At 47.6% G+C, this 24,254-nt stretch overlaps 1 protein-coding gene across 9 annotated transcripts in view; it reads right to left on the reverse strand.

The window, feature by feature from the left end:
• KCNT1 (potassium sodium-activated channel subfamily T member 1) overlaps positions 1 to 24,254 on the reverse strand; it is a 275,208-nt gene that overhangs the window by 69,683 nt on the left and 181,271 nt on the right. For all 9 annotated transcript variants that reach the window (XM_073541141.1, XM_073541139.1, XM_073541140.1 and 6 more), the window contains 5 exons: positions 8,868 to 8,947; positions 4,818 to 4,917; positions 3,099 to 3,155; positions 572 to 620; positions 187 to 246 (listed from right to left, as the gene is read on the reverse strand). In XM_073541141.1, the coding sequence (XP_073397242.1) occupies positions 187 to 246; positions 572 to 620; positions 3,099 to 3,155; positions 4,818 to 4,917; positions 8,868 to 8,947 (346 nt within the window). The remainder of the gene's footprint in view (positions 1 to 186; positions 247 to 571; positions 621 to 3,098; positions 3,156 to 4,817; positions 4,918 to 8,867; positions 8,948 to 24,254) is intronic.

Raw genomic sequence — 24,254 nt, forward strand, 5'->3', positions numbered from 1 at the left:
ACAATTAAAATGGGTGTAGGGTTTGCAGAACCTGGAGCCTTGAGAGACCTGGGTGGTCCCTTTGGTCCATATGTTGCCTCTGCTGTTCCTCCTGGAAATTTATGAATGAGCTTTAAGTTGGATAAGATGCCGCAGGACCCCAAACCCACGCGGGGTCACTATGCCCGTCCTGTAGCCTGCGCTTACCTTATAGCTGAGATACATCAGAAGCATCGTCTCTAGGAAACTGATGATGGCCACCGTGACCTGGAAGGTGAAAAGAAGCAGCGTTATTGGGAAATACCAGTACGGAGTGGCGGCATTAATAGTCCGGTCACGTCCTGGCGACTTCTTTGTGGATTTCCTACATGATGGGATTAACTAGGACGATAGTGAAGGAAGGAAATGTCGGTCTGTAAGCCGCCAGCTCCCGGTACAACAAACGGGTCAACAGGCTGATGAAATGCAAATCTGGATCCGAGGCTTCTGCTGAGAAATCCTTGGGTTAGAGGGAGAATGAGCGCTCATAGTAAAGAGGAACTCCGCCCAAAATAAAAGAACCCCATGGAAAACACTGGCAAACTCTGCATACCTGAATTGCCCAGAGCAGTGTACTCCTCTCCACCCAAATGATGGGATCCCTGCAAGAAGATGGGACATCGGTGATCAATATAGGATTACGGACTGCGTATAGAACATGCAATCTGGTCACCGCAGGCGGTACCGCCTCTGCGGGCGCATTCAGTACCGCCTCTGCAGGCACAGTCATTACCGCCTCTGAGGGCGCAGTCAGTACCGCCTCTGCAGGCACAGTCATTACCGCCTCTGCGGGCGCAGTCAGTACCGCCTCTGCGGGCGCAGTCAGTACCGCCTCTGCAGGCACAGTCATTACCGCCTCTGCGGGCGCAGTCAGTACCGCCTCTGAGGGCGCAGTCAGTACTGCCTCTGCAGGCACAGTCATTACCGCCTCTGCGGGCGCAGTCAGTACCGCCTCTGCAGGCACAGTCATTACCGCCTCTGCGGGCGCAGTCAGTACCGCCTCTGAGGGCGCAGTCAGTACTGCCTCTGCAGGCACAGTCATTACCGCCTCTGCAGGCACAGTCATTACCGCCTCTGCGGGCGCAGTCAGTACCGCCTCTGCAGGCACAGTCATTACCGCCTCTGCGGGCGCAGTCAGTACCGCCTCTGAGGGCGCAGTCAGTACTGCCTCTGCAGGCACAGTCATTACCGCCTCTGCGGGCGCAGTCAGTACCGCCTCTGCAGGCACAGTCATTACCGCCTCTGAGGGCGCAGTCAGTACCGCCTCTGCGGGCGCAGTCAGTACCGCCTCTGCAGGCACAGTCATTACCGCCTCTGCGGGCGCAGTCAGTACCACCTCTGCAGGCACAGTCAGTACCGCCTCTGCGGGCGCATTCAGTACCGCCTCTGCAGGCACAGTCATTACCGCCTCTGAGGGCGCAGTCAGTACCACCTCTGCAGGCGCAGTCAGTACCACCTCTGCGGGCGCAGTCAGTACCGCCTCTGCGGGCGCAGTCAGTACCGCCTCTGCAGGCACAGTCATTACCGCCTCTGCGGGCGCAGTCAGTACCACCTCTGCAGGCACAGTCATTACCGCCTCTGCGGGTGCAGTCAGTACCGCCTCTGCAGGCACAGTCATTACCGCCTCTGCGGGCGCAGTCAGTACCGCCTCTGAGGGCGCAGTCAGTACCGCCTCTGCGGGCGCAGTCAGTACCGCCTCTGCGGGCACAGTCATTACCGCCTCTGCGGGCGCAGTCAGTACCGCCTCTGCGGGCACAGTCATTACCGCCTCTGCGGGCGCAGTCAGTACCGCCTCTGCAGGCACAGTCATTACCGCCTCTGCGGGCGCAGTCAGTACCGCCTCTGCGGGCGCAGTCAGTACCGCCTCTGCGGGCGCAGTCAGTACCACCTCTGCAGGCACAGTCATTACCGCCTCTGCGGGCGCAGTCAGTACCGCCTCTGAGGGCGCAGTCAGTACTGCCTCTGCAGGCACAGTCATTACCGCCTCAGAGGGCGCAGTCAGTACCGCTTCTGCGGGCGCAGTCAGTACCGCCTCTGCGGCCGCAGTCATTACCGCCTCTGCGGGCGCAGTCAGTACCGCCTCTGAGGGCGCAGTCAGTACTGCCTCTGCAGGCACAGTCACTACTGCCTCAGAGGGCGCAGTCAGTACCGCCTCTGAGGGCGCAGTCAGTACTGCCTCTGCAGGCACAGATATTACCGCCTCTGCGGGCGCAGTCAGTACCGCCTCTGAGGGCGCAGTCAGTACCGCCTCTGCGGGCGCAGTCAGTACCGCCTCTGCGGGCGCAGTCAGTACCACCTCTGCGGGCGCAGTCAGTACCACCTCTGCAGGCACTGTCATTACCGCCTCTGCGGGCGCAGTCAGTACCACCTCTGAGGGCGCAGTCAGTACCGCCTCTGAGGGCGCAGTCAGTATTGCCTCTGCAGGCACAGATATTACCGCCTCTGCGGGCGCAGTCAGTACCGCCTCTGAGGGCGCAGTCAGTACCGCCTCTGCGGGCGCAGTCAGTACCGCCTCTGCGGGCGCAGTCAGTACCGCCTCTGCGGGCGCAGTCAGTACCACCTCTGCAGGCACTGTCATTACCGCCTCTGCGGGCGCAGTCAGTACCACCTCTGCAGGCACAGTCATTACCGCCTCTGCGGGCGCAGTCAGTACCGCCTCTGAGGGCGCAGTCAGTACTGCCTCTGCAGGCACAGTCATTACCGCCTCAGAGGGCGCAGTCAGTACCGCCTCTGCGGGCGCAGTCAGTACCGCCTCTGCGGGCACAGTCATTACCGCCTCTGCGGGCGCAGTCAGTACCGCCTCTGAGGGCGCAGTCAGTACTGCCTCTGCAGGCACAGTCATTACTGCCTCAGAGGGCGCAGTCAGTACCGCCTCTGAGGGCGCAGTCAGTACTGCCTCTGCAGGCACAGTCAGTACCGCCTCTGCGGGCGCAGTCAGTACCGCCTCTGCGGGCGCAGTCAGTACTACCTCTGCAGGCACAGTCAGTACCGCTTCTGCGGACGCAATCAGTACCTCTCTTGTGGATGCAGTCAATACCTTCCCTGCGGACGCAGTCATTACCTCCCCTGTGGACACTCACCAATTAATACTGTCATTAAGTGATTTCGCTGTGTAGCTATGCTTCTCACAATTCCAGCTGAAAGGTAAAAAAATTATCATGTATAACACTACAGATATACAGTATATATACTATATATAAAATATGTACATACCCATACCCGTCTGCCGTAACTAACTAGTATGATTAAAGGGGTTGTCTATTTTGAAAAACCTGCCTGCTTTCTTCAAAAAGTAGCACTACCCTATTCACAGGCTGTGTGCAGTATTGCAGCTCAGTAACCATTCGCTTCAATGGACCCAAACTGTAATATCAGACATGAACCATGGACAACCCCTTTAATTTTATGATTTCTATTCAAGGTCCCCAAATTTCCAAAAATTTGTATTTCGGGCACATTCATTCAAATCAAAAGTCTCTCCAGAAACCAAAGCATAATAAAATAAATAGAGGAACGGGGATAAATACCGCCATACAGAACATATAATATACCAAACAAAGCTTATGTAAATACCGCCATACAGTGCACAAATAATATACCAAACAATGCTTATATAAATACCGCCATACAGTGCACAAATAATATACCAAACAATGCTTATATAAATACCGCCATACAGTGCACAAATAATATACCGAACAAAGCTTTTGTAAATACCGCCATACAGTGCACAAATAATATACCGAACAATGCTTATGTAAATACCGCCATACAGTGCACAAATAATATACCGAACAATGCTTATGTAAATACCGCCATACAGTGCACAAATAATATACCAAACAATGCTTATGTAAATACCGCCATACAGTGCACAAATAATATACCGAACAAAGCTTATGTAAATACCGCCATACAGTGCACAAATAATATACCGAACAATGCTTATATAAATACCGCCATACAGTGCACAAATAATATACCGAACAAAGCTTATGTAAATACCGCCATACAGTGCACAAATAATATACCGAACAATGCTTATGTAAATACCGCCATACAGTGCACAAATAATATACCGAACAATGCTTATGTAAATACCGCCATACAGTGCACAAATAATATACCAAACAATGCTTATGTAAATACCGCCATACAGTGCACAAATAATATACCGAACAAAGCTTATGTAAATACCGCCATACAGTGCACAAATAATATACCGAACAATGCTTATATAAATACCGCCATACAGTGCACAAATAATATACCGAACAAAGCTTATGTAAATACCGCCATACAGTGCACAAATAATATACCGAACAATGCTTATGTAAATACCGCCATACAGTGCACAAATAATATGCCGAACAATGCTTATGTAAATACCGCCATACAGTGCACAAATAATATACCGAACAATGCTTATATAAATACCGCCATACAGTGCACAAATAATATACCGAACAATGCTTATATAAATACCGCCATACAGTGCACAAATAATATACTGAACAATGCTTATATAAATACCGCCATACAGTGCACAAATAATATACTGAACAATGCTTATATAAATACCGCCATACAGTGCACAATTTCTGCACCCATAGATATAGAGCCACTTGTGACTCGGCACTGGTGGGCTGCATTACAGTCGCAGCCAAAATTCCCAACACCACACAACTCCTGGCCGAGCAACAAATCCTGGCCGAGCGACTCGTCAGTGCCCCCCCAGTACCAAGGACACACGACCCCCAGTCCACACCCGCCAGTTACGACGCTGGGCGCCTTCTCACCATCCGATTCCGTGCGTTGGGTCATCCAGCAGCACTCGCACGATGTACAGGAGGCAGGAGAGCAGCTTCAGAGAGAAATTGAAGAGTCGGATTCGGAGACCTGGAGAGAAAAGGTCACAGGTCATTGTGAGCCGCATACCCCAGCCGGACCCCTGATAGCCCCGAACTCGGACACTGGCTGGAGAAGCGCAGGCTGCAGGCCATACTTCCAAACTACAACTCCCAGCATGCTCTGATAGCTTCAGGATAGTTTAAAGAAACCGACAGCTTCACAATAGGGGTTCACATAAATACCCCCCATATTCTGGATAAGAGGGGTCACTGCTTGTTCAAGGTTCTTCCTTAAGGGAGCCCACGAAAAGGGGCCGACCTGATCCTAATCTGTGTAATCGTCATTGCCCAGGGTGAATCTGCCCAAATTCTCTCCCAGAATATTACTATGGAAATGTCCAGCACCACGGAGAGCGGCAGCCGACCAGGCCACGGAAACATCCTGCAATATGCAGGCAATGAGATTACCGTGGACTGTCCTCCACACTCACACACGGTCACCTAGAGAGTCGCCAGCGTGGAACTGTGCCCTGCCCAGTTTACATACCACCCAACAGCACCAATGGGACAGGTGCCTCCGCTATACACCGAAAATATACCGTACAATACCTATGTACATACCGCCATACAGTCTGCAAAAATATACCGTACAATGCCAATGTACATACCACCACAGAGCGCACAATACTATACTGTACAATACTTATATAAATACTTCCATACAGTGCTCAATATATTGAACAATGCCCATTTACTTGCTATCATATAGTGCACAAATAATATACTGTACTATGCTCACATAAATTCTGCAATACAGTGCACAAAATGATACCGTACTATGGGCTTTACAGTGCACAAATATACTGTAACTAGATGGTGGCCCGATTCTATCGCATCGGGTATTGTAGAGTCTCTGTTAAATTAAAAAATAGTTATATACTCACCTTCCGATGACCGCCGGACTCTTTCTCTCCTCTCATCACGCTCCCGGCATTTTCCGATTCCAGTAATGCTTTGCGCGAAACACCGCTGATGACGTCGCACTCTCGCGAGAGTGACGTCATCTTCAACCCTTCTCGCTAAGCATTACTGGAACCAGAAGATGCCGGGAGCGTGATGAGAGGAGAGAAAGAGTCCGGCGGTCATCGGAAGGTGAGTATATAACTATTTTTTAATTTAACAGAGACTCTAAAATACCCGATGCGATAGAATCGGGCCACCATCTAGTGTATTATACTCCTGTTGCACCCGGAGCTGCTGTCACTGTTCTGCTGTTATCTAATGTATTGTACTCCAGTTACTCCCAGAGCTGCAGTCACTGTTCTGCTTTTAACTAATGTATTGTAATCCAGTTACACCCAGAGCTGCAGTCACCATTCTGCTCTTACCTAATGTATTATACTCCTGTTACAGTCAGAGCTGCAGTCACTGTTCAGATCTTACCAAATGTATTGTACTCAAGTTACACCCAGAGCTGCAGTCACTGTTCGGCTGTTACCTAATGTATTGTACTCCAGTTACACCCAGATCTGCAGTCACTGTTCTCCTGTTACCTAATGTACTCCTGTTACACCCAGAGCTGCAGTCACTGTTTTGCTGTTACCTTATGTATTGTACTCCTGTTACACCCAGAGCTGAAGTCACTGTTCTGCTGTTACCTAATGTAGTGTACTCCAGTTACACCCAGATCTGCAGTCACTGTTCTGTTATTACCAAATGTATTGTACTCCAGTTACAGCCAGATCTGCAGTCACGGTTCTGCTGTTACCTAATGTATTGTACTCCAGTTACTCCCAGAGCTGCAGTCACTGTTCTGCTGTTACCTAATGTAGTTGTACTCCAGTTACACCCAGAGCTGCAGTCACTGTTCTGCTGTTGCCTAATGTATTGTACTCCAGTTACACCAAGATCTGCAGTCACTGTTCTGCTTTTACCTAATGCATTGTAGTCCAGTTACACCCAGAGCTGCAGTCACCGTTCTGCTCTTACCTAATGTATTATACTCCTGTTACAGCCAGAGCTACAGTCACTGTTCAGATCTTACCTAATGTACTGTACTCCAGTTACACCCAGAGCTGCAATCACTTTTCTGCTCTTGCCTAATGTATTGTACGCAAGTTACACCGAGAGCTGCAGTCACTGTTCTACTGTTACCTAATGTATTGTACTCCAGTTACACCCAGAGCTGCAGTCACTGTTCTACTGTTACCTAATGTATTGTACTCCAGTTACACCCAGAGCTGCAGTCTCTGTTCTGCTGTTACCTAATGTAGTGTAGCCAGGTAATTGGTGATATTGCCATCAGTGGGCACAGGAGCCAGGGCATTGGTGGTGCTGCCATCAGTGGGCACATGTGGCACATCCTTATATTTAGCATAAATTGCCATTGAGGATTCTAGGACAATTGTGCAATCCACACACAGATGGGGTCACCCAGCTTTCCTAGAAACAGAATGAGCCGTAGGACCCCTAACACGACCAGCTGGCAAAGGCCTAATACGCACCAGGCCGCTCTGTGACCCTGCCGGCCGCCCCTTGCCGGGGGATGGCAACCGGTTCTCCGGAGGTGGAAGTAGGTCACCTCCATGATGCTTTACCCCCTTGTGAGAGCTTTAATCTTGTATCCACACAGAAAACAAGAGCAAGGACAATACAAACACTTTCCTCAGCCGCTCTGGGCGCCGGATAATTCACTCTTGTGATACATTATTACCTTGAATTGAAGGTTAGGAAAGACGCAGAGTGAATGACGACAATGACGTCATAGGACGCATGGCACGTGGGACTGTATGATAGCACAGGGGTTAACCTGTTGTGGAAATGACCTGGAGAAAGTGCACGTTGCATAAAGGACACATCGGCGAAAAGTAAAAAAGCAGCATTATTCTTCAAGTATCACTATATATACACACACACATACATACAGTACATACATTGTATATAGTAATTGGGATTTTTAGGTAATCTTGGCTGCAGAAGGCACAACTATCCAGAGAATCAGCTCTAGATCTCTCCTCATCAGGGATGGACTGAGAATAATATGGACCCCCAGACATTACAAGGACCACTTACCAAACTGCAATAATGCCAGGAATCTCCATGGCTGACTCACCGCCCGCCCTTCTCCCCTGGGTGCAGCTTCATTGGACATGCAGGACCCCCGTTCTCTGTACCCCCCTGCACATCCCATTAATAGGTCCTGATTTTTGCTATTGTCTACTGTTTAAATATCCCTTTAAAGGAGTATGAAATAAGGACCTTTTAAGAAATACTAAAGATAATGAGAATAATAAGACAACAGGTATTACAGTCAGGGGAGCATAACAGATAAAATAGAAATAAAGAGATAAAAGCAAACAAATCATCCAGAGGAGGAAACTTCATAACTTATCTATCTATCTATCTATCTATCTATCTATCTATCTATCTATCTATCTATCTATCTATCTATCCCTCTATTATCAGCACTTATCCCTATATTATTACCCCATTTATTGCGCGCACAGCGGCTAACACCGCACTGTTTCCTCAGCACCGCTAGATGGTGGTATAACCCCACAGGTTCCGCCATATACCAGGGGACACAGAGAGAGGTGCAGGCTGTTAACCCATTCTACGCTTTGATGTAATATTTTCATAAATTAAAAAATAGATTATCAATAATTGACCCCTCTTATCACTAATAAGTCACAAAGTATATTATTCTCTATTACACATGGTTTATAAGGACCACATGGGGTTGGGGGACCCCAATTATAGCCCATCCTATTAGCCAGGCACTGTGTCTGACATACTTTGACACTTGGGACAGGCCACCCACTATGGTCATACATTGCTGTAAGGATCGTCATATCCGCTAATACTGTCAGCTATGCGAACAGGTGTTGTCAATGGGGACACCCTAGGTGGCAGCTTAACTCCTCTGAAAACAAAGCATCGGGCTTGTTAAAACATAACCCCCAAAGACCCCATTACTAATAATAAAGCAGGAACACTCACTTGATCTTTGGTTTTTGATGAAGAAGAGTTTGAGTCTTTCCTTGAAGGTGTTCTCGTTGACGTAAAACTCCACCTGTACTCTGGGAGAAAGAAGATGATGAGAGGAGGACACTGGGACCTGCCCGACACTGGACTGACACAAGGGACCTACCCTACAACAGACTAAAGACAGAGACCTGCCCTACACCAGAGTGATTCCTGGGACCTACCCTACACCAGTGACACTGGGGACCTGCCCTACACCAGTGACACTGAGAACCTGACTGATGCCGGGGACCTACCCTACACCAGAGTGACACTAGGGAGCTACCCTAGAGCAGAGTGATGCCAGAGACCTACCCTACACCAGAATGACGTCAGGGACCAACCCTACACCAGACTAACGCTGAGGGCCTACCTTACAACAGAGTGATGCTAGGGACCTACCCTACACTAGACTGACCCCATGGACCTACCTTACACCAGAGTGACACTAGGGACCTACCCTACACCAGACTGACTCCGAGGACCTACCTTACACTAGAGTGAAGACAGGGACCTACCCTACATGAAAGTGACACCAGTGAACTAAACTACACCAGGCTGACACCGTGGACCTACCCTACACCAGGCTGACGCTGGGGACCTACCCTATACCAGGCTGACGCCGGGGACCTACCCTACACCAGGCTGATGCCGGGGACCTACCCTACACCAGGCTGATGCCGGGGACCTACCCTACACCAGGGTGACATCTTGGACCTACTCTACACCAGACTGAGGCTGGGGACCTGCCTTACACCATACTGACACCGGGGATATGACTGATGTCGGGGACCTACCCTACACCAGAGTGACACCAGAGACCTAACTTACACCACAGTGACATCAGTGACCTGCCCAACACCAGACTGACAAAGGGGACCTACCCTACACCAGACTGATGCTGGGAACCTGCCCTAAACCAGACTGACACCAGGGATCTACCCTACACCAGAATGACGTCAGGGACCAACTCTACACCAGACTAATGCCGGGGACCTACCCTACACCAGAGTGACACCAGGGACCTAACTTACACCAGAGTGACATCAGTGACCTGCCCAACACTGCCCAACACCAGACTGAGGCTGGGGACCTGCCCTACACCATAGTGACACCGGGGACATGACTGATGTCGGGGACCTACCCTACACCAGAGTGACACCAGGGACCTAACTTACACCAGAGTGACATCAGTGACCTGCCCAACACTGCCCAACACCAGACTGAGGCTGGGGACCTGCCCTACACCATAGTGACACCGGGGACATGACTGATGTCGGGGACCTACCCTACACCAGAGTGACACCAGGGACCTAACTTACACCACAGTGACATCAGTGACCTGCCCAACACCAGACTGACAAAGGGGACCTACCCTACACCAGACTGATGCTGGGAACCTGCCCTAAACCAGAGTGACACCAGGGATCTACCCTACACCAGAATGACGTCAGTGACCAACCCTACACCAGACTAACCCCGGTGACCTACCCTACACCAGACTGATGCCAGGGACCTGCCTTACACCAGAGTGACTCTAGGGACCTACCCTACACCAGACTGATGCCGAGGACCTACCTTACACCAGAGTGACACTAGGGACCTACCCTACACCAGATTGACGCCGAAGACCTACCCTACACCAGAGTTACACTAGGGACCTACCCTACACCAGACTGACGCCAGGGACCTACCCTACACCAGACTAACACCAGGGACCTACCCTACACCAGGCTGATGTCGGGGACTTACCTTCTGAGCTGCAGAGAACCTTTGTTCTGAAACACCACATACATAAAGCTCCTCATCTAACGCTTGAGACACAGCGTGTATGATACAAAGGAAATCGTTGTATGCAGCACAGACACAATCCTCACTTACTGGGTCCAATTATAGACAGGAAACAGGCATTTATTTTGTATTTCTTGCGTGTTTATTATTCTGTTTATGGAGACATCTAATTGTTTTTTGCTCCATTTGACACAGGCACTAAAGCACAGTGAACTAAAGCAGGAAAATACAAGAGTAGATATCATCAGCCAGAATATTGGGGTCCATGAAGGAAATAGAGGGGCGTATTTAACTACAACACATGATCTCACTCTCCAATAAATGCATTGTCAGATCTTCTTCACCATTATTAACGTTGATGTCCAGTTTAGAATCTGTGCTGATTGCATAATTTGAATTTTTTTCAGTTTTATCTGATACTATATATGTTTCTCTAGAAGGATAAATATTACATTTCTTGTTGCATTCAACCACCACTAGGGGGGAGCTTACCACATATGAATGATACTGCTAGAATTGAACCCAATGAAAGTACACGTCTGAATGCAATGAGCTCCCCCTAGTGGGGACAATAGGTAACTGCTAGTAGAAAAAGTTCTACGCAGGGCCCCCATAAGGCTACTTTCACACTTGCTTTGTTTTGCAGCGCGTTTTTCCCGCAAAAAAACGCATGGAAAAAACGCATACAAATGCTGCTTTTTTTCAAGCATTTTTATGAGCATGCATGAAAAAAACGCAGCGTTTTTATGCGTTTGTATGCGTTTTTAGTGCGTTTTTACCGTGTTTGCGTTTTTTTCCCAACATTAGTTGGCCCCTCACACTAACCCAAACCATGACTTTACTAACCCTAACCCTGACCCTAACCCTAACCCTTAACCAAACCATACCCTAACCCTAACCCTTAACCAACCCATACTAACTCTAACCCTAACCCTTAACCAAACCCTAACCCTAAACCCTAACTAACCCTAAACCCTAACCCTTAACCAAACCATACTAACCCTAACCCAAACCCTAACCCTAAACCCCCTTAACTAACCCTAACTCTAACCCAAACCCCTAATTTCCATTGTCTAACTAATGGTCAACAAAAAAACGCATGCGCAAAAAAACGCATACATGAGCATGCCAATGCGCACATATGCGCACCCATAGACTTATAATGGGTGTCTTGCTGTAAAAAAACGCATTGCACGCGCATGCGTTTTTTTGAGGCAAGTCGGATGCCCAAAAAATGCAACAGGATGCAATTTGTTCGCCCGAGCGCACACCACAAAAAACGCATGTGCGTAAAAACGCATACAAACGCATGTGTATGCGCACATAAGCGCATCCCATGCAAAATATAGGGGAAAAAACGCATGCATTTTTTAGCGCTAAAATACAGCGCAAAAAAAACGCAAGTGTGAAACCAGCCTAAGACATGCGATCTGTCTCTATGGTGGGTTCACCAGTGACTATTATACAGGCATTGGGGCCATTATTAATTTTGACACAGGGCCCTGGTTTCATGTCATGCCAGTATATTATAGCAACAGTATAACACAATGTTGGAAATCCATTGTTTTCTAGAAATTCTGCAGAGTGGTGAAAAGTATTCAGAAGTGATGTGAGATGACAGGACACATCAGACACATGAAGATTTACGTGTGACAATAGTAAAAGTGCTGCACCAGCTCTGCACAGTCCAGCCTGCGCTCAGCAATTCTGCAACTGGACCTGTCTTGGGTAACAAGAATCCATAGAAAAAGGTTCATAGTGATGAAGACTGTTGTATTACGTAGTTGTAATATGCTTCATTTTCTGACACAAAGCTCCAGATCCCCAGCATAGACAGTTAAATGACAAAATGATGTTTGCCTGCAGCCACCACTAGAGGGAGCTCAGGAGGATACTGTGCATACACTGAACTCAATAGGAAATCTGCACACATTAAGCTTCCCCTAGTGGTGGCAAAGGGAAGACACAAACTATTTGTATGTAAAAGATTAAAAAAAGAAATTAAGAAACTGATTAGCACAAAACGATGCAACTAAGCAAACAGGAGACCAACTGAGATCTTACCTCTAGTTGCAGTAGAGACCAGACTGACCCGCAAGGAAATTGGATGGTATAGCAGCAGCTTTCAGAGCTAACCTTCCACATCACTGGGAAAGCTACATAGTGAGAGCCCTGCAAACTTCCGCACTGATCTCAGCTTCCTGCACGCCTGACAGGGGGAGCCCTACAAACAGCTGGACTGACCTCAGCTTCCTGCACTCCTGACAGGGAGAGCCCTACAAACAGCAGCACTGATCTCAGCTTCCTGCACTCCTGACAGGGGGAGCCCTACAAACAGCTGCACTGACCTCAGCTTCCTGCACTCCTGACAGGGAGAGCCCTACAAACAGCCACACTGACCTCAGCTTCCTGCATTCCTGACAGAAAGAGCCCTACAAACAGCCACACTGATCTCAGCTTCCTGCAGGCCTGACAGGGAGAGCCCTACAAACAGTAGCACTGATCTCAGCTTCCTGCACTCCTGACAGGGGGAGCTCTACAAACAGCTGCACTGACCTCAGCTTCCTGCACTCCTGACAGGGAGAGCACTACAAACAGCCACACTGACCTCAGCTTCCTGCACTCCTGACAGGGAGAGCCTTACAAACAGCAACATTGATCTCAGCTTCCTGCACTCCTGACAGGGAGAGCCCTGCAAACAGCCATACTGACCTCAGCTTCCTGCACTCCTGACAGGGAGAGCCCTACAAACAGCAGTGCTGAGCTCTGCTTTCTGCACTCCTGACAGGGAGAGCCCTACAAACAGCAACACTGATCTCAGCTTCCTGCACTCCTGACAGGGAGAGCCCTACAAACAGTAGTACCGAGCTCTGCTTCCTGCACTCCTGATAGGGCACTGTTAATTGCATCCACAGTAGCAGTGTCTTGTTTTGGGTGTTAACCCCTTACAGCGCTCCATAATAACGTGGAGTGTGATCAATGATTGTAATAACTGGCGTCAGCATGGAGGACAGTGCACCCAGTGGTGGTCCCGGACTTCATATACCCTTCTATATTGACTTACGTATTCCCCATCTCTAATCACAATGATCGCGTTGCTTGCAGTAAAGGAAAACGTGTAAATAATAGTAAAGAAGTTATAAAAATCCCGGTCAGGACTTTATATTAAAGACTTCGCAGCGCAGCAGAGCGATCTCCGGGCTCAGATATCCAGGGAGAGTTTCCCTGTGTGCATTCAGCGCCACGAGAGACGACAGCTGTGGGGTATCATGTACACAGGCATGTGGTGGAGGCATCAAAATCTATCCTATGAAAGTCAGAGCCCCTCATGTGACATCCTACAGCACAGGGTCTTAAAGGGATGTCCACCTTATCCATCATGTCAGCCTTCTACGCCAATTCACATCTATTTTGCTAAATATTTGTATTCTCTATGAAAAAAAAATTCCAGAACATCAAATCTTAAAACTCTATGTGCTGCCTTTCCTCTGTTATTCCTCCTGGAAATGTTTGAGTATAGTAAGGCCAAGATGTTACAAGCTGGGGGCGTGTCTGTTCACACTCTGCCACTGTCCAATCAGAGCTGGCTCTAAGGGAACATGCCTCCTTGATACGGGGAATGGTAACATTTTATTATTGATTTCTAGGAGGAATAATAGTGGAACGATGCAAGATTGAGTTATAAGGAAATACAATCCTAAGTTGTTATTAGATAAAAGAAATATAGAATAGAATATACACAGAGATACACTGTTCACGGGTGAGGATTTCCTTATTAAATACAGGTGATCTGACACCAGGAACGGAGAAATACAATCGCACTCTGGGTTGGTTTGGACTGGAGAACATTAACGATCATATTCCAACTGCCGCCACTAGAGGGAGCTTCTTGAATACATTGAACTCAATAATAAAACTGTATGCAGTGAGCTCCCCCTACTGGTGGCAGCAGGCACTGATTTATTTTAGCATTTATAAGGGGATGCCATCACATTTTATGAATATATTTGGTCTGGAATTGATTCAGCCTAATAATTTAATCCATACTATAAAGGTTATGAGAACGGCAGCATTGTGACCACTTTTGCATGTACACGACAGTGTAACCTGGTCTTATGGGAGGGCCAAAGTAATTTGGGTAATGGAGTGAGGGCAGTAATCTAGAGAACATTGCAATTTTATGTACCATACCAATGTAGCCTTCTAGCATACCATAAAATAAGTAAAAAAAAGAGATACCCCTTTAAAGGGATAGTACAGGATGAAAAAAAAAAACAATTGCTTTCTTCCGGTGGCGTACCAGTCCATGGGTTGCATCAAGTATTGCAGCTCTGCTATACTGACGTCCATGGGAATGAACTGCAATACCAGCCACTGGTGTGGCTCTGGTTACTAATTCAGTGCTACCACTTTAAGCTCCCCTGGCACTGCTGAAAAAGACAGATTGCACCCTGATAGATGGCAATGTCTTCCTTTCCCTCCTTTTACCTACCACATCCATAATAAATATTACAAAATCTCCGGTGAAGTTTGTAGCTTTTGGCTTTGATCCCCCTGGGAAAGATTAGAGCACAATGTTTCCTGTAACTACAATACAAACAGATCGATACAAAGTGTCACCGCTGGGATAATGCCGCCATCCCATCATACATGCAGATGGGCTACAAGTGCTCATCTTATCGGAGAATTGCCTGAAGCTACAAGAATCAGAATTAATCTTGGGTGGCTGGAAAATCCATTAATCTGATGTATTTTAACTGATGTTCCCAAAACGAGGGGAACAAGAATTACCAAGATAGTACTGTAAGAGACTACTGATCTAGTAGCCCACCGGTCGCATGTGTTACAGACGCAGTCACCATCTCAAGGAAAGTTTACAAAAACTGAAGCAAAGGAAAAACAGTGCAACTATGGTTGGCAGTGTTAGGGAGAAGATACTAAGCTGGCAGTGTCAGGGAGAATATACTAAGCTGGCAGTGTCAGGGAGAAGTGACTAGGCTGGCAGTGTTAGGGAGGAGCGACTAGGCTGGCAGTGTTAGGGAGAAATGACTAGGCTGGCAGTGTTAGGGAGGAGCGACTAGGCTGGCAGTGTTATGGAGAAGCGACTAGGCTGGCAGTGTTAGGGAGGAGCGACTAGGCTGGCAGTGTTATGGAGAAGCGACTAGGCTGGCAGTGTTAGGGAGGAGCGACTAGGCTGGCAGTGTTAGGGAGGAGCGACTAGGCTGGCAGTGTTATGGAGAAGCGACTAGGCTGGCAGTGTTAGGGAGAAGCGACTAGGCTGGCAGTGTTAGGGAGGAGCGACTAGGCTGGCAGTGTTAGGGAGAAATGACTAGGCTGGCAGTGTTAGGGAGGAGCGACTAGGCTGGCAGTGTTATGGAGAAGCGACTAGGCTGGCAGTGTTAGGGAGGAGCGACTAGGCTGGCAGTGTTAGGGAGGAGCGACTAGGCTGGCAGTGTTAGGGAGAAATGACTAGGCTGGCAGTGTTAGGGAGGAGCGACTAGGCTGGCAGTGTTATGGAGAAGCGACTAGGCTGGCAGTGTTATGGAGAAGCGACTAGGCTGGCAGTGTTAGGGAGGAGCGACTAGGCTGGCAGTGTTATGGAGAAGCGACTAGGCTGGCAGTGTTAGGGAGGAGCGACTAGGCTGGCAGTGTTAGGGAGGAGCGACTAGGCTGGCAGTGTTATGGAGAAGCGACTAGGCTGGCAGTGTTAGGGAGAAGCGACTAGGCTGGCAGTGTTAGGGAGGAGCGACTAGGCTGGCAGTGTTAGGGAGGAGCGACTAGGCTGGCAGTGTTAGGGAGGAGTGACTAGGCTGGCAGTGTTAGGGAGGAGCGACTAGGCTGGCAATGTTAGGGAGAAATGACTAGGCTGGCAGTGTTAGGGAGAAATGACTAGGCTGGCAGTGTTATGGAGAAGCGACTAGGCTGGCAGTGTTAGGGAGGAGCGACTAGGCTGGCAGTGTCAGGGAGAAGTGACTAGGCTGGCAGTGTTATGGAGAAGCGACTAGGCTGTGCAGTGTTAGGGAGGAGCGACTAGGCTGGCAGTGTTAGGGAGGAGCGACTAGGCTAGCAGTGTTATGGAGAAGCGACTAGGCTGGCAGTGTTAGGGAGAAGCGACTAGGCTGGCAGTGTTAGGGAGGAGCGACTAGGCTGGCAGTGTTAGGGAGGAGCAACTAGGCTGGCAGTGTTAGGGAGAAGCGACCAAGCCAGAAGTGTTATGGAGAAGCGACTAGGCTGGCAGTGTTAGCGAGAAGAGACTAGGCTGGCAGTGTTAGTGAGAAGCGACTAGGCTAGCAGTGTTAGGGAGAAGTGTCTATGCTGGCAGTGATAGTGAGAAGCAACTTGTCACGAAGTGACTGACCCTGTGTGACACGGCCAAGCAAGCGGTCGGTCACTAAATGACAAACAAACAAGGGAACACCGGGGACACAATTACAACAGTGGGCCCTGTGACAGTGACATCAGGATAGACCAGGGCACAGCCTCAGGAGAGTGCAGGAGGTGTCCATTTCCCCATTGCCTATCGCAGGGCACACCGTTGTAATTGTGTCCCCGGTGTGCCTTTGCTTCCTGGGTTGTGTCACACAGGGCCAGTCACTTCGTGACACAACTAGGCTGGCAGTGTTATGAAGAAGTGACTAGGCTGGCAGTGTTAGCAAGAAGCAACTAGGCTGGCAGTGTTATGAAGAAGTGACTAGGCTGGCAGTGTTATGAAGAAGTGACTAGGCTGGCAGTGTTAGCAAGAAGCAACTAGGCTGGCAGTGTTATGAAGAAGTGACTAGGCTGGCAGTGTTATGAAGAAGTGACTAGGCTGGCAGTGTTAGGGAGGAGCGACTAGGCTGGCAGTGTTAGGGAGGAGCAACTAGGCTGGCAGTGTTAGGGAGAAGCGACCAAGCCAGAAGTGTTATGGAGAAGCGACTAGGCTGGCAGTGTTAGCGAGAAGAGACTAGGCTGGCAGTGTTAGTGAGAAGCGACTAGGCTAGCAGTGTTAGGGAGAAGTGTCTATGCTGGCAGTGATAGTGAGAAGCAACTTGTCACGAAGTGACTGACCCTGTGTGACACGGCCAAGCAAGCGGTCGGTCACTAAATGACAAACAAACAAGGGAACACCGGGGACACAATTACAACAGTGGGCCCTGTGACAGTGACATCAGGATAGACCAGGGCACAGCCTCAGGAGAGTGCAGGAGGTGTCCATTTCCCCATTGCCTATCGCAGGGCACACCGTTGTAATTGTGTCCCCGGTGTGCCTTTGCTTCCTGGGTTGTGTCACACAGGGCCAGTCACTTCGTGACACAACTAGGCTGGCAGTGTTATGAAGAAGTGACTAGGCTGGCAGTGTTAGCAAGAAGCAACTAGGCTGGCAGTGTTATGAAGAAGTGACTAGGCTGGCAGTGTTATGAAGAAGTGACTAGGCTGGCAGTGTTAGGGAGAAGCGACTTGGCAGTGTTATGAAGAAGCGACTAGGCTGGCAGTGTTATGAAGAAGCGACTAGGCTGGCAGTGTTATGAAGAAGGGACAATGCTTGATGGTTTCCTTAGGCCTCTTTCACACTTCAGTTTTTTTGCATCAGTTCAAATCAGCCAAAAAGTCAGACAAGCGGATCCGTTCTCAACTGATGTGAACGGATGGCACAGGATCCGTTTTCAGACGGATCCTGAAAAATGAGGAAATTTAAAGGAACCGCTGGCCGGGAGAGAGAGGGGGAGAGAGAGAGAGAGAGAGAATTTTGTTTTTGTCCAGCACCCAGAAAGAATTTCGGGTTAAATCAGTGTCTGGAGGATCCGCCAGAGGAAAAAACGTTGCAAGCTCCGTTTTAAAATCTTTGAGGATGGTGACGGACAGCAACTTTTGGCGGATCCTCAAAAAAAACGGATGCAACGGACGGCAATCCGTCACAATCCGCCATTAATGGAAGTCAATGGGGAAAAAAACGGATCCTCAAAAGAAAATTGAGGATCCGTTTTTTTCAAAACCTGGCGGATTGTGACTGATTGTAAAAAACTGAAGTGTGAAAGAGGCCTTAGGCTACTTGTTGACTGATCCATTTGAAGTTTACTTGCAAATTGCTTCATTGTAATAACTTGTTGTGTTCCCTGGAGACGTATTAAGAATCTGCCAGGACTGTGTCATGTCAGGTATATTGTAATTGCTTACACTGGAAGCAGCAAATTAGACGGTGATAAAGATTTGGCCGCATTACAGATAGCAGCTGCCGAGAAACAAAAACACAAAGTATTAATAGGACGAGTTGTATGAGAAGGGACGCCGGCTGCTCATCTGATGAATGCGACTGACACCATTGCTGAAGACTGTCGGGTATCAAATCATCTCTTCTGATCACATGGATATTTTATAGACTACCCCTTTAATTCCACATTTCCCATTAGTCTAGGGCACGGTAAGGATGTGGGATAGGCAGTAAGGGTGTGGGAGAGGCAGTAAAGTAAATGTATCTCACAATCTCTTTTTGCAGTCATTGAATGGAAACCTCTTGTAATAAGCTTACATTTTAAATCCTGAAAATATTTGGTGTAAATTCCTCTAAAATTGCGTTTCTCTTCCTTTCCACTTTCTTTCTACTCCCCTTCTATTACAGTATTTCATAATCCCGTCTCCAATTATAAATTCTGTCTGATTGTAATGAGTTGTAATAAGAAAAGGAACCTGGGAAAATCCCCTAATTGGTAAAAGCTTTGCAAAACACCACTTCTTGCAATTCTAATTAAACGTTTCGGACATCTCGGTGACTTTTTTGCTGCTGGAGGAGTGAAATCAATGATTAAATTGAGCGAGATATTGACTGGCTATTGTGCATTTTTTTTTGTAAATGGTTTCATATTTGGATGCATCAGCAGAAATAGCAACCTGAAAAACATAATTTCCTCTGAAATCTAAAGTAGCAGAATTGCCAATGTAACTAGCATCATAGCGTGCTCAAATTAAACCACCATACAGTGCTCATATAAAACCACCATAAAGTGCTCAAAGAAAACCACCAGAAAGTGGTGCTAAAATAAAACCCACCATACAGTGCTCAAGTAAAGCCACCATACATTGCTCAAATAACACCCGCATCCAGGGTTTGTATCAAACCACCATAAAGTGCTCAAATAAAACCAGCATACAGTGCTTGTATAAAACCACCATAAAGTGCTCAAATAAAACCAGCAGATAATGCTTATGTAAATACTACCAAACATCCAATAAATCCAGCATACAGTGATTATATAATACTACTACCATACAGTGTTCAAATAAAGAAATACAGTTTTCAAATAAAACCCGCATCCAGTCCTTGTATAAAACCACCATAAAGTGCTCAAATAAAACTACCATACAGTACTTGTATAAAATCTTCATAAAGTGCTCAAATAAAACCAGCATACAATGTTTATATAATACTACCATACATCTAATAAATTCAGCATACAGAGCTTATATATAACTACCATACAGTGTTCAAATAAAGCAATAGTTTTCAAATAAAATCACCATAGAGTGTTCAAATAAATCCAGCATGCAGTGCTTATATAACATTACTATACAGTGTTCATACAAAACCAAAATATAACGTTCAAATAAAATCACCATACAGTTTTCAAATAAAACCAGCCTACAGTGCTTGTATACCATACACTGTTCATATGTTTATATAAAACCACCAGTGTTTAACTATCACTATACACAAAAAAACACCATACGGTGTTCAAATAAAACCAGCACACAAATAAAATCAGAGTACAGTGCTCAATTAAATCCAGAATAGAGTGTTTATATACCACGTAGTGGTGAACTAGGACCATACAGTGCTTATATAATACCACCATGCAGTGTTCAAATAAAACCACCATACAGTGCTCAAATAGAACCATACAGTGCTAAAATAAATGTACAGTGTTTCTATAATGCCATACACTCACATAATATTACCATATAGTGCTCAAATAATACAAACATATGATGTCAAAATAACAGCTCCAGATATAAAGTACATTGCAATACAGCACAGGTAGCGCACCCCTAAGGCCGGCGCTGGACATGCCCACTATATATTCTATGCATACTGTACACCTGCCTAAATTAGGCCCATGTCTCCTTATTACATCCATCTGCTCTTTATTTCGAGGATTTTGGCCTTTAATTTTGCGTAAGCAACACATGGAATTACATGCTTCCGCTGATTTGCATTAATGCTAATGAGACACCGCTGAGACAAATCAGGAACAATTGCTGGCAAACAAGCAAGCTGCGTGCAGAAAAGAATAACGAGCCCCCATACCACGAGACGTGATCCTGAATGTGCTGCTCCACTCCACCGCCGCAGCGATTTACAGCTATTCTAAGGCTGTGTGCACACGATGCAGATTTGCAGTGGATCCGCAGCGGATTTTACCGCGCAGAAACGTTGCATATCCGCATTGTGATGTACAGTAGCCTTAAAATCAATGAAAAAAAAAACGCTGTGCAGACGCTGCGGATTTTTCCGCAGGGTTTTCCCGCGGTACAAAATCCGCAGCATGTTACTTCTTTTGTGCGGTTTTCCACCTCCCCTGTCACCAAATCCGCAGGGGAGAATCCGCAGTGGAAAACTGCATGAAAAATGGAAGAAATCCGCAGGAAAAATGGAAGAAATCCGCAGGAAAAATGCAGGTCATTTGACCTGCGGATTTCTTCCATTCTGCGCGGAAAAATCCGCAGGGCTAAAAAGTACGTCTGCACACAGCCTTATAATGCAGGTACATTGCCTTATAGAGACTGCAAAGATCCCGCTCCTCGTTGCAGGACACGTACATCACATGTACATGACCACGAGGTGCACTGCGAGACCTAGACATAAGTGCATTCATCAGATAGCCGATGTATGCGGGGTGCCCAGCCGAGACATCTATGGCACATCCTCAGTGCCCGAAAGCTGCGTGGCCCCTCTGAGACCTGCGCCTATCCTGAAGACGAAGCCTGTATCGTGGAATGGAAATGTGGTTGCACCTGTGAGGTGTCCCGTTCTCAGATAGCTACAGGTCCCAGATGGGACCAACCCCAATAAAGAGCCGATTACGGTTGGTCCTCAGAGGTTTGCGGAGTGCTCCGCCTCTTCTGGGTGGCAGGGAGGTTGCCCCCCTTTCTAGGATCCTCCTGGGCGGTATAGTAGGGTTGGCAAGAACGATTTAACCCTTACCGCACCTGAGTTAAAATCCCAAATCCAGGTCTAGAAGCGGTGAACCTCGACTGGGCCCCATGCCCCATGATGCCCGCTTACTCCGATACTATGGTAGCAGCAGCATTATGTAACGCAGAAGATCGTCCGGTTGACTGTGTCAGGACATGTGTAATAGAAGGTATAATAGTCCGGGTCGTGCACAGCACTGCAGTAAGTGAAGCTGTTCCTGGCCCTCCATATACACCATATAGTAATCAGAGCACTTCGCTCCGCTAATGGACCCCATATCGGAAGACCTCGTGTAATTATATAGGGGGCTGCCTCGGGTGTAGCCTCCCACACACCCTGAGTCAGTACACAGCCTCTCAGGGTCTCCTGCTGCTTTATAATCAGCTCTTTGTGGATCATCCCATGGAGTACGCAGCCAACGTGCCGAGCGCCAGGACCACGCGTGACATGTCCACTGCCGACTTTACCCCAAAGTACTGTGCTGAACCTGACCCCTGTTCCTACGCCCCATAGGAGACCATATAATCAAATATGGTGCCCCTGGGCCCGAATGCCAAATGAGTAACCGGGCCCTTAGCTATACTGTGCATTTTATAGCAAATTTAGGGGTAATAGCCCAGGAATGGTCAAACAAGGTTTCCACCTTCATTTACTTTAATCAATCCATGTATTTGGGGCTAAAAATCATCATGTTTTCAATTGGGTTTTATTAAAGATTTTGCTCTGTTCATCTTCTACAGCCTCTGTGTTGCGCTGTCTGTTGCTGGCTGCAGAATGAGGTAACTGAGAACCTGTCACTGCGCTCACGCTAAGGCTGGGATCACATATGCAAGAAACTCGGACAAGTCTCACATCTTAATACCCGGCACTGCCGCCGGCACTCAGGAGCGGAGCATGCGGCTGCATAGAAATACATGTGTCATGCCGCACGTGCCGATCCGAGTGCTGGCGGCAGTGCCGGGTATTGATGTGCGATACGCGGCCGAGCTTCTCGCATGTGTGATCCCGGCCTTACAATTCCATGGGAGAGTTGTGAGTGTGACTCATCAGTACTTTTTGATCTCCTCTCAGCTGATTTATACAATTGTGGCCAAAAGTATTGACACCCCTGCAATTCTGTCATATAATACTCAGTTTCTTCCTGAAAATGATTGCAAACACAAATTCTTTGGTATTATCTTCATTTAATTTGTCTTAAATGAAAAAACACAAAAAGAATTGTCCTAAAGCCAAATTGGATATAATTCCACACCAAACATAAAAAAGAGGGTGGACAAAAGTATTGGCACTGTTCAAAAAATCATGTGATGCTTCTCTAATTTGTGTAATTAACAGCACCTGTAACTTACCTGTGGCACCTAACAGGTGTTGGCAATAACTAAATCACACATGCAGCCAGTTGACATGGACTAAAGCTGACTCAACCTCTGTCCTGTGTCCTTGTGTGTACCACATTGAGCATGGAGAAAAGAAAGAAGACCAAAGAACTGTCTGAGGACTTGAGAAACCAAATTGTGAGGAAGCATGAGCAATCTCAAGGCTACAAGTCCATCTCCAAAGACCAGAATGTTCCTGTGTCTACCGTGCGCAGTGTCATCAAGAAGTTTAAAGCCCATGGCACTGTGGCTAACCTCCCTAGATGTGGATGGAAAAGAAAAATTGACAAGAGATTTCAACGCAAGATTGTGCGGATGTTGGATAAAGAACCTTGACTAACATCCAAACAAGTTCAAGCTGCCCTGCAGTCCGAGGGTACAACAGTGTCAACCCGTACTATCCGTCGGCGTCTGAATGAAAAGGGATTGTATGGTAGGAGACCCAGGAAGACCCCACTTCTTACCCCGAGACATAAAAAAGCCAGGCTGGAGTTTGCCAAAACTTACCTGAAAAAGCCTAAAACGTTTTGGAAGAATGTTCTCTGGTCAGATGAGACAAAAGTAGAGCTTTTTGGGCAAAGGCATCAACATAGAGTTTACAGGAGAAAAAAAGAGGCATTCAAAGAAAAGAACACGGTCCCTTCAGTCAAACATGGCGGAGGTTCCCTGATGTTTTGGGGTTGCTTTGCTGCCTCTGGCACTGGACTGCTTGACCGTGTGCATGGCATTATGAAGTCTGAAGACTACCAACAAATTTTTCAGCATAATGTAGGGCCCAGTGTGAGAAAGCTGGGTCTCCCTCAGAGGTCATGGGTCTTCCAGCAGGACAATGACCCAAAACACACTTCAAAAAGCACTAGAAAATGGTTTGAGAGAAAGCACTGGAGACTTCTAGGGTGGCCAGCAATGAGTCCAGACCTGAATCCCATAGAACACCTGTGGAGAGATCTAAAAATGGCAGTTTGGAGAAGGCACCCTTCATATATCAGGGACCTGGAGCAGTTTGCCAAAGAAGAATGGTCTAAAATT

This window comes from Dendrobates tinctorius, unplaced genomic scaffold (assembly GCF_039654945.1).
Source record: "Dendrobates tinctorius isolate UK_male_01 unplaced genomic scaffold, ASM3965494v1 ptg000120l, whole genome shotgun sequence".
In the NCBI taxonomy this organism is placed as follows: domain Eukaryota; kingdom Metazoa; phylum Chordata; class Amphibia; order Anura; family Dendrobatidae; genus Dendrobates; species Dendrobates tinctorius.